We start from the raw sequence: 15714 nt of genomic DNA on the forward strand, positions 1-15714 counted from the left end.
TGTGCAATACCGCCCCCATGCAACACTACCCCCAACACCGTCCAACTCCACCCCCACCTGCCCCCTCTCTGAGGCAGCTGGACTGGACACCAACAACAAGTCTGCTGCTGCTGCCATTGTGGGATAAGTCTCCAAATAGCGCACACACAGCCACAGCCACAAAAACAACTTTTTACTGCAACTTTTTGACAGGTTCCACCTTCACCCTGTACAGGACAATGTTGGCGAGATTATCTGGGGAAGGGGTGGGGTTTAAGGTACACCCCTCTGTAGAACTCCAGGGAAAGTGTGGGGAGAGAGAAAGGACGGGCAGTCAGTCATTTGGAGACGGTGCCTGTTTAATCACTGTAAACAAAAGACGCGATCACTGTTGGAAACACTTCTGTGATGTAATGTTTTAATCGGGACCTCGAGATCTCCTTCGGATAATCCGATTTTCGAATAATTGGTATTTGGATAATCGAGGTTCCTTTGTGCTCCCCGTCCGTCTTGTTCGGATAATCAAGGTTGTTCTATATTCGAAACCAAGTGAAGAGTTCAGTGTACGATTCTACTCATGTATCCCAATGGAAAGTATAGATTTGTAAATGCTGACAGAATCAAGTCTAGAAATAATACTGTCGATGATTGAGTCATCTGTCACTTCCTGTCCAGTCACTCATGGCTATTTCGAAAAGAAGCATAGAACCATTTACTCCTATGAAACTGTATCTCAGCACAAGGAAGCAACTTAAGAAAAAAGAAGTGAGACGGGGAAATAATTAGTATGCATCATCACTTTAATGTGAATTAAATGCAATATTTTTAATATTTAACCAACAGTGTGGAGATGATGAATTTTTCAGCGTGAAGTGGTATTGTTATAGAAATAAAAGCATAGGTAATTTTTAAAATGTAAGTTTTTTTTTAATTCACTAATGGGAAAGTATATATAGCCAGTTTCAATGAAGTAGTAGTCTGATGATATGGTTGTGGGCATGTTTTAGAGATTTAAAATCAGCAGATATTTTTCTTTCTCAAATGGTGAAATTTAAATGACAGTCTCTGAGTAGTATTGTGTCCTTGGGATGATCATTGTATATTCTCCTCATGCTATAGTATTCATTTCTTAAAAGCCAGTACATCATTCAGTCAGTCTCTTGTGTGAGTTGAATGAGGTCGACAATTATATAAAGAGTATCAAGCATCACAATTTGTTTGTTATGCCAAGTTAAGAGCTACAAAATATTGTAAGCTGATAAAGAATTTGATAGATTGCAGGAGAACACAGGCTATAAAAAGCACAGTTCAATGTGGGTAAATACAAAGTAAATGTTTTTGGGACAAGAGCAGAGAATACAAATATAGCCAAGAGGATAAAATTGTCAAATGTGGTGGAGGATTAGCCAGATCTAGGCTACACAATGCCATACACAGGTCTTGTGAAAGCATGAATTCTGCTTAAAACAAAAAGCTTGTCGAGGGAAAATTGTATTCTAGGTTTATTGTAAGAGGGTAAGTAGAAGAAACAAGAGTTGGTACTGAATACACAATTGGTGAAGGCACAGTTGGAATTGTGTACAATTTTGGACACTTGATAAGAAAAAAAATGTAATCATGGAAAATACCAGATGTCAGAGCATATCACCACAATGAGAAACTTGAAAAAACTAGGATTGTTTCAGCTGGAGTAGAGAAGGTTAAGGGGAAATGTAAGAGAACTGTTAAAACTTTTAGAATTTTTCACAGGAAATGAAAGATTACTTCCATTGGTGAATCATTGAACAAGGGAAAGATTTGAGGATTGGAAATAAAACAATGAAATGGTGGAGAGCAGAGTTCGGATGTTAGATTGGCTTTGACAAAAAAATATTTATAAAGATAGTGGGAAATTAAAGTAATAAAACTGAAAATTCTGAGAATACAGAAGCCTAGCAGCATTGGTGGAGAAAGAAACAGGTAAATTGAGATAAATGAACTTTCAATACTCTTTCCTGAAAACAACAAATGCTGGAAGTCATAGCGGGTGAGACATCATCCATGGAGAAAGGGGCTAGATGATTCTTCAGCTCTGTTGAAGAATCATCTCGACTCAAAATGTTAGTTTGCTTTTTCTTCATGGATGCTGTCTGACTTGCTGTGACCTCCAGCATTTGTTGTTTTCAGTACAGATTCCAGCATTTGCAGTAACTTGTTCCTACCTTTCATTATTCTTTGCTTTGACTGCATGTGTTTAGCATTTATAGCTTTTAGATTTCCAGCAACAGTTGTTTTTGTTTTTGCTTTAGACTTTAGATAGTTCATATGGAATTTGCACTTCAAAAGACAGACAGGTCTCCTTTTGCTGGTATTTTTAATCCAGCACAAATAGTTTAAAATTTTCTTTAATGGATTATAAAAATGTATTTTTTTTTAGTTTGAGTCTGAATAATAGGCCTTGCTTATTTTGATCTCTCCATGGTTTTGTGTCCTGTGTTAATTTTTTTATTTCTTTCCATTTACAGTTACTGTCCAGAATGGGTTTGAGAAAGGTAAGTTTTTATTTTGAATCCATCTTTTATAGAACCTGATTCTATCATGAAAATCATGACTCCTCTGCCCTTTCAAAAGCTCTATGTTAATCTTTGTACTCAGATGCAGACTGTTGTTTCTCAACAGAAGAGAAACAGCTGGTTTTCATTGAACTGTGAACCATCAAAATGTGCAATGTATGTGTTCCCTACAACAGTCGGATTTGAATTCTATATCAAAGATCATACATTTAAAGTTTTAACTGTGATACTTAATCGAAAGGCTTGTAATTTATGGATGAAAGCTTGTTGGCTTTATGTAATATCACCTGAAGACCAATATGTTAATAATTTTAGAAATTTGTCATTGCGTCTTTCAGTTGCTGCGATTTATTAATACTCTAATTCCTCCTTTAACTATCTGGTTGTATTCTTGAAAAATGCAACTTTAAGTGAAACAAAATAGAGTCATAGAGATGTACAGCATAGAAACAGACTCTTCGGTCCAACTCGTCCATGCCAACCAGAAATGCTATATTAATCTAGTCCCATTTGCCAGCACTTGGCCCATATCCCTCCAAACTCTTTCTATTCATATACCATCAGATGCATTTTAAATGTTGTATTGTCCTAGCCTCTGCCACTTCCTCTGGCAGCACATTCCATACACACACCACCCTCTGTGTAAAAAAAGTTGTCTGTTAGGTCCCTTTTAAATTTTGTCCTCCTCACCCTATACCTATGCCCCTAGTTCTGGACTCCCTCTCCTCAAGGAAAAGACCATGTCAACTTACCCTATTCATGCCCTTCATGATTTTATAAACCTCTACAAAGTCACCCCTCAGCCTCTGATGCTCCAGGGAAAACAGCCACAGTCAATTCAGCCTCTCCCTTTAGCTCAAATCCTCCAACCCTGGCAACATGCTTGTCAATCCTTTCTGAACCCTTTCAAGTTTCACAACATTCTTTAAGGTGTTAAGCTAATCAGATCTTTCCAGAGGAATTGAATTTTCCTTCAGACAAAAAAATATGAAATACTGTGTGTTATTAAAGAAAATAATTGTAAAGTAAAATTAAGTACTAAGTACAAAAGAAATTTAAACTATTCTCCAAGGTTTCACCACTGAACAAGTTGACGATGCAAATCATTAAACATTTGGGTTAGTGTACAGAATGAGAGTGTAGGATGTTAGGATAAAATTGAATGAGGAAAGAATAATTGAGAAGGAGTTTTCAAGAGTGAGTATTCATCTTGGACCAAAAAAGGATTCATCAGGCGCCTTTGTTTTAAAATATTCATTCTTGGATGTGGGCATCACTGACTAGGCCAGTATTTATTGCCCATTCCTAATTGCCCAGAGGGCAGTTAAGATTCAGTCACATTGCTGAGGGTCTGGGATCACATCTAGGCATACCTAAAGGACATTAGAGAACCTGATGGGTTTTTCTGACAATCAACAACATTTTTATGATCGCCATTAGATTCTTAATTCCAGATTTTTATTTAATTGCTTTCAAATTCCACTGTTTGCCTTGGCAGGATTCAAACCTGCAATCCCAGGACATTATTTGGGTCTCTGAATTTATGGTCTAGCAATAGTATAACTGGGCCATCACTTCCCCATCCTTCTAGATAATGTGAGGTTACATACAGTGGATATCCAAAGAGATTTGTGGTACAGATTCATGGATCATTAAGACGCCATGAACAGGTGTGGAAAAAAAATCAGGAAAGCTAATGGAATGCTGGGCTTTTATATCTACTGAACTAGAGTAAGGACATGGGCACTGAGTTACAATTATACCAAATCCTGATTAGACCCCACTTGGAGCATTGTGAACAGATCTGGATACCACATCTTAGGAAGGATATATTGGTTTTGAGGGGGTTCCCTGTAAATTTACAAGAATGATATGTGGACTTCAGGAGTTAAATTCTGGAGAGATTATGCAAGTTAGGCCTTTTCTTTTGTAGATTTTAGAAAGCCACAGGATGATCTGATCAAAGCCTTCAAGATAGTGACAGGAAAATACAGAGTAAACAAAGATTAGCTGCTTTGACTGGTTGAAGATTCTAAAATTTAAGGGGCATCAACTCAAAATTAGGGCAGACCATTCAGGATAGATGTTAGGAAGCACTTCAATGCACAAAGGGTGGTAATGGTTTGGAACTCTCTTTCACAAATGGCAGTTGATGCTGGATCAATTGTTAATTTTCAATCAGAGATAAATTTTTGTTAAGTAAAAGTATTAAAGGATACGTGCCAAAAACAGGTATGTGGAGTTAGGCCAGAGATCAGCCATGATCTCATTGAATAACTGAATTTCATTGGAACAGGTTCGAGGGGCTAAGTGTCCTACTCCTGTTCCTGTGTTCCTAGATTCTAGACATAGAGGAGTTGTAGGAGCAGGAGCAAAAATACAGAGAGAAAGAGAGTGAAGTGGTAGCATGAATAATTTAGGAAGATTTGATTTGATTTTGATTTGATTTATATTATCGCTGCTGTCTGGTGCCATTTTAAATCACAGAAAGAAAACCCAAAACATTGACAGATGAAGAGTCCAGAACAATGACTGAGAGAAACTGAGAGTTGAATTTAAAGTTGTCAGTCTCAGATGTATTGACACAATTAGCAAAAAAAATTGTGGATGCTGGAATTCTGAAACAAAGCTGAAATTGCTGGAGAAACTCAGCAAAGCAGAGTTAATATTTTGGGTCCAATGACCTTCCTTCAGAACTCAAGAAAGGTCACTGGATCCAAAATGTTAATGCTGCTTTCTCTCCATAGATGCTGCAAGACCTGCTGATTTTCTCCAGCAATTTCTGTTTTTGTTTCAATGAAATTTATTGTTAGACCCGCTGCCCATGTCTTTATCCCTATCAGGTCCTGAGTCTGCTTTTGGAGAAAGTTCCTTTTTTTCAACTTACAGACTAAATAAATAAACATAGTTTAATCAGTTCTTCATTTATTCTGAAGACATCGTGATTTAAAATCTCGGCGACCATTGCATTCAAAAATAGAATGAGGTTGATTTCATCAATACATTTAAATTATCCTTGTTACTGGTCTGCTGGCAAACAGTGCAACAGTGAATAATGCAATTTTAAAGAGACAAATATTGCACATTTGTATCAGCCACATTACAACAGAACAATGTTATAACATATTGACTGAATTCCTGTACTTGCTCTCCACTCTCAACAAACTCTCCCCAACAAGTTCAAAAAATTCCTTTGCAATCTTTTATGGTAATTTGTGGACATCTGAAAATTTGGGTCTATGTGGTTGCATTAGTCTTTCATGAACAGGTGTAAAATGTATAACCCATTAAGCCAATCTCATTCTGTAAAAAAAATCAAATCAGACAGTTCAGAAGGAGGTCTTTCAGCCTACTGTGCTTGAATCTTCCTTTTGAAAGAGCTATTTAATTAGTCTTGAACATTAGTGTTTCATCCCGTAAAATCTATCTTACTCATTCAATGCTTCTGATGGATTTTGTTTTGCTTAAATGCACAAAACCCTTCAAGTTTTGAATGGTTGATCGTCATATATCAAATAGTCAACAATGACTTTCATATAAATATCCAAAAAAGCTAAATTTTAAGATTTTTTTGTCAATGTTTTTTTTAAATCATCTGCTATCCGACACGCATCCCCTACAGTTACAAAAGATACAAATAATATTCATGTCTAGCTGCTGTTTTAAGAAAATGGCTGAAACCAGAACTAGCTTCTGTTCTGGTATGTTTGAGTGTGTGACATCATGAAACCCTGGTTTCTTTTTGCAAGTAATTCATTGTGGGGAATGATTTTTCCATCTGTAGCATTGCATCTGTGTTTCCCAGAACTAGTCCTGTAGTCAGTGCATATTGAAGCTCCCTGTAGGCCTGCTTCGACACTGTGGGGATTCTGTGATTTCGATTTAGAATCATAGAGATGTACAGCACGGAAACAGACCCTTCGGTCCATCTCGTTCGTGCTGACCAGATATCCTATATAAAACTAGACACATTTGCCAGCACTTGACTCATATCCCTCTAAACCCTACCTTATTCATATACCTAGTCAGATGCCTTTTAAATGTTGTAATCATACCAGCCTCCACTACTTCCTCTGGCAGCTCATTCCACAGACACATCACCTTCTGCGTAAAAACGTTGCCCATTAGGTCCCTTTTTAATCTTTCCCCTCTCACGTTAAACCTATTCCTTCTAGTTTTGGACCACCCCACCCTGGGGAAAAGACCTTACCGATTTACCCTATTCATGCCCCTCATGATTTTATAAACCTCAATAAGGTTATCCCTCAGCCTCTGACGCTCCAGGGAAATAGCTCCAGCCATAAGACCATAAGACATAGGAGTGGAAGTAAGGCCATTCGGCCCATCGAGTCCACTCCGCCATTCAATCATGGCTGATGGGCATTTCAACTCCACTTACCTGCATTCTCCCCATATCCCTTATTTCCTTGTGACATCAAGAATTTATCAATCTCTGCCTTGATGACATTTAAAGCCCGGCCTCCACTGCACTCTGCAGCAATGAATTCCACAGGCCCTCCACTCTCTGGCTGAAGAAATGTCTCCGCATTTCTGTTATGAATTTACCCCCTCTAATTCTAAGGCTGTGTCCACAGGTCCTACTCTCCTCGCCTAACGGAAACAATTTCCTAGCGTCCACCCTTTCCAAGCCATGTATCCGACTCAGCCTCTCTCCAAGTTCAAACCCTCCAATCCTGGCAACACTCTTGTAAATCTTTTCTGAACCCTTTCAAGTTTCACAACATCTTTCCGATAGGAGGGAGACCAGAATTAGAACATAGAACGTTACAGTGCAGTATAAGCCCTTCAGCCCTCGATGTTGCACTGCTCCGTGAAATCAATCTGAAGCCCATCAAACCAACACTATTCCATTTTCAAACATAGGTCTATCCGATGACAATTTAAATGTCCTTAAAGTTGGCAAATCTCCTACTGTTGCAGGCAGGGGGTTCTACGCCCCTACTACTCTGAGTAAAGAAACTACCTCTGACATCTGTCCTATAGTGACGAAGGGTGTAGTAGGTTGCAGAGAGACATAGATAGGATGCAGAGCTGGGCTGAGAGGTAGCAAATGGAGCTTAATGTGGACAAGTGTGAGGTGATACACTTTGGATGGAGTAATTGGAATGCAAAGTACTGGCTAATGGGAAGATTCTTAGGAGTGCAGATGAGTAGAGAAATCTCAGTGTCCATGTACATAGATCCCTGAAAATTGCCCCCCAAATTGACAGGGTTGTTAAGAAGGCATACAGTGTTTTGGCCTTTATTAATAGAGGGATTGACTTCCGGAACCAGGAGGTTATGCTGCAGCTGTACAAAGCTCTGGTATGGCCACACTTGGAGTATTGTGTACAGTTCTGGTCACCGCATTATAAGAAGGATGTGGAAGCTTTGGAAAGGGTGCAGAGGAGATTTACTAGGATGTTGCCTGGTATGGAAGGAATGTCTTACGAGGAAAGGCTGAGGGCCTTGAGGCTGTTCTCGTTAGAGAGAAGAAGGTTGAGAGGTGACTTAATAGAGATATACAAGATAATCAGAGGGTTAGATAGGGTGGACAGTGAGAGCCTTTTCCCAAGTATGGGGACGGCAAACACGAGGGGACACAACTTTAAAGTGAGGGGAGATAGGTATAAGGCAGATGTCAGAGGTAGTTTCTTTACTCAGAGAGTAGCTGATAATGTGTTGCTGGAAAAGCGCAGCAGGTCAGGCAGCATCCAAGGAGCAGAAGAATCGACGTTTCGGGCATGAGCCCTTCTTCAGGAATGAGGAAAGACACTTTCCTCATTCCTGAAGAAGGTTTCATGCCCGAAACGTCGATTCTCCTGCTCCTTGGATGCTGCCTGACCTGCTGCGCTTTTCCAGCAATACATTATCAGCTCTGATCTACAGCATCTGCAGTCCTCACTTTCTCCTTACTCAGAGAGTACTAAGGGTATGGAATGCTTTGCCTGCAACGGTAGTAGATTCGCCAAGTTTAAGTGCATTTAAGTCGTCATTGGGCAGGCATATGGACGTACGTGGAATAGTGTAGGTGGGATGGGCTTCAGATTAGTATGACAGGGCGACGCAACATCGAGGGCCGAAGGGTCTGTACTGCGCTGTTATGTTCTATGTATATCTATCACCCCTCAATTTGAAGCTATGCCCCCTGTGCTAGCCATCACTATCCGAGGAAAAAGGCTGTCACTGTCTACCCTATCTAACCCTCTGATTATCTTCTGTGTATCAATTAAGTCACCTCTCAACCTTCTTCTCTCTAACGCAAACAGCCTCAAGTCCCTCAGCCTTCTTTCATAAGATCTTCCCTCCATACAAGGCAACATCCTAGTAAATCTCCCCTGAACCCATTCCAAAGCTTCCACTTTCTTCCTATAATGAGAGGACCAGCACTGTACACAATGCTACTAGTTCAGCTGCACCAGAGTTTTGTACAGCTGCAGCATGACCTCGTGGCTCTGAAACTCAGTCCCTTTGCCAATAAAAGCTAACATACTGTATGCCTTCATAACAATCCTGTCAACCTGGGTGGCAACTTTCTGGGATTTATGTACTTGGACACAGACATCTCTCTGCTTATCAGCATTACCAAGAATCTTACCATTAGCACAGGACTCTGCATTCCTATTACTCCTTCCAAATTAAACCCATTTTCCACCTCTCAGCCCAGCTCTGCAGCTTATCCATGTCCCTCCGTAACCTTTAACATCCTTCGGCACTACCCACAACTCTACTGACCTTAGTATCATCCCCAAATTTATTAACCCATCTTTCTGTGCCCTCATCCAGGTCATTTACAAAAATGACAAACAGCAGTACACGACTAGTAACTGAACTCCAGGATAGAATTTCCCATTTCCACCACCCTCCGTCTTCTTTCAGCTAGCCAATTTCTGATCCAGATCACTAAATTACCCTCAATCACATGCCTCCGTATTTTGTGAAATAGCCTATCATGGGGAACCTTATCAAACACCTTACTGAAATCTATATACATCATATCAATGTCTTTACCCTCATCCATCTATTTGGTCACCTTCTCAAAGAATTCAATAAAGTTCGTGAGGCGTGACCTACCCTTCACAAAACCGTGTTGACTATCCCTAATCACCGTATTATAAATCCTATCTCTTATAACTCTTGCTCCAAAATCAAAGTTAGGCTCACTGGTCTATAATTACCAGGGTTGTCTCTACTCCACTTCTTTAACAAGAGAACTACATATGCTATCCTACAGTTTTCAGGCACTATTCCTGTAGACAATGACATAAAGATGAAAACCAAAGGCTCAGCAATCTCCTCCCTGGCTTCCCAGAGTATCCAAAGAGTATCAAATACTTAAAGTGGCCGAATCAATGTCCTGTACAGCCGCAGCATGACCTCCCAATTCCTATACTCAATGCATTGACAGATAAAGGCAAGCATACCAGATGCCTTCTGTGCTATCCTATCTACCTGTGACTCCACTTTCAAAGAACTATGAACCTGCATTCCATGGTTTCTGATCAGCAACATTCCCCAGGACCTTACCATTAAGTGTATAAGTCTCTAAAAGTTTGTCCCTCAGCCTCCAACACTCCAGAGAAAGAAGTCACCCTGAATCTCGGCAGCCAATATTACCCCAATTCAGTACCAATTGATAATGTCACTTAGGGAAAATGACACTAAAATTGAAGATGTAGTGGACAGCAAAGGATGTTACCTCAGAGTACAATGGGATCTTGAACAAATAGGCTAAAAGGCCAAGGAATGGCAAACAAAGTTTAAATTAAATGTGAGGTGCTGCATTTTGGAAAGTCAAATCAGCCTTTTGTGTAAGGCTGTTGCAGCTATTTATTATATTGCCCAGTGCCCTGGATGCCTAGTTTCCCTTGATGCAAATGGTTACTGCAGTCATAGAAGAGCCCTGAGTTACATCATGTTATGTTATGGATATTGAGAAATTACTTCTTTCTTTTCCTTTGATAGTCTGTTTATTTTGTTGGTTGTCTAAATACGTTAGTGCTCAGAAAATTGAACTATTTGAATGTATATGAAATGCATCATCTTAGAAAACAAACAAGATTCTGAAGGGCTTAATAGATTGTTCCTCTGGTCAATGAACCAAAAACATAAGGACAACATCTCCAGGTAAGGGATGGATCATTTAGAAGTGAGATCTGGAGAAATGGCTCCACCCAAGAAATGAGAATCTTTGGAATTCTCTACTCAAGGCGTTTGTGGACACTCCACCATTGAATAAATTTAATGCTTGTTGACAGATATTAAGTCTGTTAAGAAACTGAGGAATATAGTGGGCAGTGAAGTCCAAGGTCAGCCTGATGGCATTGAATGGCAAAGCATGCTGGGTGGTCTACTCTGTTTCAGTGTCTCATGTTGTAAGGTACTTTATGGGGTATAGGAAACACTGAGCAAAAGTAGGAATGAAGTAAGCAGGCAACCCAAAAACAGCCCAGGATTACAGGCTTGATTTTTCTTTTTTGAGCTGAAAATGTGTTGCTGGAAAAGCGCAGCAGGTCAGGAAGCAACCAAGGAGCAGGAGTATCGACGTTTCGGGCATGAGCCCTTCAGGAATGAGGAAAGTGTGCCAAGCAGGCTAAGATAAAAGGTAGGGAGGAGGGACTTGGGGGAAGGGCGTTGGAAATGCGATAAGTGGAAGGAGGTTAAGGTGAGGGTGATAGGCCGGAGTGGGGGTGGGGGCGGAGAGGTCAGGAAGAAGATTGCAGGTCAAGAAGGCGGTGCTGAGTTCAAGGGTTGGGATTGAGACAAGGTGGGGGGAGGGGAAATGAGGAAACTGGAGAAATCTGAGTTCATCCCTTGTGGTTGGAGGGTTCCTAGGCGGAAGTTGAGTCAAAAGATTTCTTGATGTTACAATCTCGCCCATGAACCCGACAGTGCCAGCTCATGCTGTTCTCGTGGTGATGTTGCACGACTGAGCTGAAGTCCAGGTCATCAACTCTTGAACCAAACACAAGGAAGGAATGGAAGGGAGCAGATGTCAAAGCAGGCAATTCAGAAGACCTGCCTCCATTCATAAGACATCAGCCTAGTTCTGTACATTAGGATTATGCACCCTATCTGTCATCTCTCACCACCACCCCCATCACATCTATCACCAGTATCTGCTATACCCCTGACTCCCCACCCATGCCCTTTTCTCCCTTCAATCCCTATACCTCCTCTAAACACCTGATATCTAGTGATCCAGTATCTGTTGCAAGAGGATTTTAGGAGACTCTGAGGGCTGAATCACTGATGGAAGTGGTCACATTTTATGTGACTCTAGAGTTGAGCTGTGCTCCTGTCTGTATATGTTCTATATCCAGCTATAATTAAAAAGCCAGATATTTATTGTATATTGTTTATATTCCTGTGACTCCATTATCAGTCACCGACTAAAGAACAAATAATATAACAATATCTATTACATATAGAACTCGTAAAACTTATAATATTGGTAAGTCTTTGAATGCTCAAAAAAATTCACATTAAACAAAGAGCCATTCAAAAACCACTTCTTCAAAGCTGAACAGATGAATGTGCTATCTAAGAGGTTAGCCATTTGTTCCGCTATTCCGAGACTCAACAGATGGCTGGAATGTGAATTGTTCAATTGACATATTAAAATGTGAAACTCAATACTATTCAATGCAAACAAGCATTTCATCCACAGTAAAATACTTTAGTGCACCTGCACTCTTGCACAGCACCAACTCTAATGGTCACTTATCTTTTAACAACCAAGCCCTATCATTAGCCACTACAGTAAATACAAACTTAAATTATCATAAATATGATGTATAAAGTTAATAACATCCTTTATAATTATTGTCAAAATTGTCAAAAAGATTTCTGACTCCTGAACAGGCATTGCTCATGATTCACAACCCTTCAACCTGATGTGAACCACATCACTTTTAGAAACTTTCTGAAAGTGAACCAACTTGTCTAAAAATTGTTGGGGCTATCTCAAGTCATTACTGCACGATTGAGCTACCAGTGTTAGGATCGCTGAGTGTGGAATCATGCAAGGTCTATTGAGTATGTTTAACATAGTCCCTGGCTAAATTTATGTTTTATAAAAATATGAATGTTGAGTTAGGCAGCCTGACAGATTGATTAATGGAAGTCGGCTTGTGCAGGTATATCTCATTCTGTTGCTGTCTGGACTGAGCTTCGTAGGCTGATGACTGGCAAGTAGGTTGTAGCTGAAACTTTAGACATGGGAGCTGACAGCTATTGCAAGATACAGAACGTAACTCCGTCTGTGTGTATGAATCATGAATGAGGCAGGCATCTGGGCTGGAGAGCAAGGAGAGTAAATATCTGACTATTGATGGAGAAAGAACAGGATCTATGCTCTGTGATGAAATGAGTGATGCTAGATAGAGCTCAGCTGTGTGTTTTTGAATTATAACTGCCCTTCAGAAGTGAAAAATAAACACCCAAATTGACCATTGCAAGCTCCTACAAACAGCAATGTGATAATGACCGTATAATATTTTACTGGGATTTATTGAAGTGTAATTATTGGCTAGGGAATCTTCCCTGCTCCTCTGCAGAAGTGTATAATGAGATCTTTTAAATCCATCTGAGTAATCAGATAACCTTAATTTAACATCTGATCTGAAAATGGCATCTCTGATACTGCAGCACTCCCTTAGTTTTTCACTGGTTTGTTATCTTAGGTTGTTGTGCCTGAATTCACAGCTTTGAGGTGAGAATGTTACCCACTGAACCATATTTTATGCTGGTGATACTCTACTCTGTTCTGTGTCCTGTTGAATAAATTCTATCAAGTTTTTGAATTTTAGTTCTGTTAAATAGGAAGTGATTATTCTAGCCACAAAATGTTCTTGATGAATGAGAACATCTAGAAAAAAATAAAAACCAATAGGAAGGAAAGCAGACATTTATTTGGAAAGATCAGAGTTATGAATACAAAATAATTATCAGGAAGAAAGTTAACAGATACCCAGTGCTCTTCATTAATGATTTTCATTTGAACACATCTGCACAGCAAAATATATAAAATATGAATGGTGAAACAGACTAATCCCTATAATTATTTTCTGGTGTTTAAAATTGTATTACACATACAGGCAGAAATTTGACTGTAAGCTGTTTAAAAATGCTGGAGAATCTTCCAGATGGATGTATAGGTTGATCTAGTAGAATTTTAAAAATTGGCCCAGAAAAGCCAAACAAAAGAGACTGTGTCTGTGTAAATACAATGTGGGCTGTGTTGAACTTGCTGGCACATTGCCACGTACTTCCTGTTGACCTCTACCCAACACTGCAACTGGTACGCTGGGTGTAGCTGGTCGCAGTGAGAGATCCAAGGAGAAGCAGCCAGATTCTGAGCACATTTGTAGTCTGTAAGCTCTGGCACCTTAGTTTTATTTCACACTAAAATGATTAACAGCTTTTCATGAATCTCTGCCTTAAACCTAGATTTAGCAAATTAAAATATTAGCTTTGAAAATGCTGACATAAAAATTGATGGAGTATGATTTAATATGGAAAATAACAGGTAGATTTAGATTTTCACATTTTAAGCACTGACAGAAATAAAGTATTCGGAAAAGCAGTAAGTTGGAATGAAGGGTATCTCAGTTGCCAAGGTTTTACTGAAACAAAGCCATGTATGATAATAACAGCCAATTGCTCTAGATACAACAGGCTTTCATTGAGAGCAATACCCAAAAACTAGAGCTCTGCATTAAGCATGTTGTCCTTTTGATCTTAACAGATGAGCTTTCAGTACTGAATATTCATGCTCGTCTGCCTTGCTTCTTAGATGGAAGCCAAGAAACTGAATGTCATCTTCTGATAATGAATAAGACATTTGACTGGAGGAATGGCCATAAATGTGTTTATCCTAAATGCTGAATTAATTCAAAACTTATTTTAAAAATTGTTTTTACTGTGCTGAAATATTTTTTACTGTCAATTCTGAGTTAGTTTGTTAAGTGATTCTGAATCTAAATTCTAATTCTGAACCTTACTTTCCCTTTAATGTTCTCCATCCCCATGAGCCTTCAAGGTATTTTTCCTATTTTAATTGCTGCACCAAAATTGAAGGTATAGGGGACAGCGAAGAGGGTTACCTCAAATTACAACAGGATCTGGACCAGATGGGCCAATGGGCTGACAAGTGCCAGATGGAGTTTAATTCAGATAAATGCGAGGTGCTGCATTTTGGGAAAGCAAATCTTAGCAGAACTTATACACTTAATGGTAAGGTCCTCGGGAGTGTTGCTGAACAAAGAGACATTGCAGTGCAGGTTCATAGCCCCTTGAAAGTGGAGTTGCAGGTAGATAGGATAGTGAAGAAGGCGTTTGGTATGCTTTCTTTTATTGGTCAGAGTATTAAGTACAGGAGTTGGGAAGTCATGTTGCGGCTGTACGGGACATTGGTTAGGCCACTGTTGGAATATTGTGTGCATTTCTGGTCTCCTTCCTATCGGAAAGATGTTGTGAAACTTGAAAGGGTTCAGAAAGGATTTACAAGGATGTTGCCAGGGTTGGAGGATCTGAGCTACAGGGAGAGGCTGAACAGGCTGGGGCTGTTTTCCCTGGAGCGTCGGAGGCTGAGGGGTGACCTTATAGAGGTTTACAAAATTATGAGGGGCATGGATAGGATAAATAGACAAAGTATTTTCCCTGGGGTCAGGGAGTCCAGAACTAGAGGGCATAGGTTGAGGGTGAGAGGGGAAAGATATAAAAGAGACCTAAGGGGCAACTTTTTCACACAGAGGGTGGTACGTGTATGGAATGAGCTGCCAGAGGATGTTGTGGAGGCTGGTACAATTGCAACATTTAAAAGGCATTTGGATGGGTATATGAATAGGAAGGGTTTGGAGGGATATGGGCCGGGTGCTGGCAGGTGGGACTAGTTTGGGTTGGGATGTCTGGTCGGCATTGGCGGGTTGGACCGAAGGGTCTTTTTCCATGCTGTACATCGCTATGACTCTGTGACTCTATGACTATACCAGTGCCCTAAGGGCTGAAACTGCCTCCCTAAATGTCTCCAAGTTCCCACCTCTTTTTCTTCCTTTAAGGCATTCCTTGAAGCCTAGTTCTTTGACCAAGGTTTTGGTCATCTGACCTAATATCTCCTTATGTAATTTGGAGTTTTGGTTAATTTTATAATATCCCCGTGAAGCATTTTGCAATACTTCAG

General features: G+C 39.9%; 1 protein-coding gene across 1 annotated transcript in view; it reads left to right on the forward strand.

Annotated features, from left to right (window-relative positions):
* zdhhc15b (zinc finger DHHC-type palmitoyltransferase 15b) overlaps positions 1-15714 on the forward strand; it is a 105547-nt gene that overhangs the window by 46131 nt on the left and 43702 nt on the right. Inside the window, exon 2 of the mRNA XM_043704992.1 lies at positions 2484-2510. Coding sequence (XP_043560927.1) covers positions 2484-2510 — 27 coding nt within the window. The remainder of the gene's footprint in view (positions 1-2483; positions 2511-15714) is intronic.

This window comes from Chiloscyllium plagiosum, chromosome 15 (genome assembly GCF_004010195.1).
Source record: "Chiloscyllium plagiosum isolate BGI_BamShark_2017 chromosome 15, ASM401019v2, whole genome shotgun sequence".
NCBI lineage: Eukaryota > Metazoa > Chordata > Chondrichthyes > Orectolobiformes > Hemiscylliidae > Chiloscyllium > Chiloscyllium plagiosum.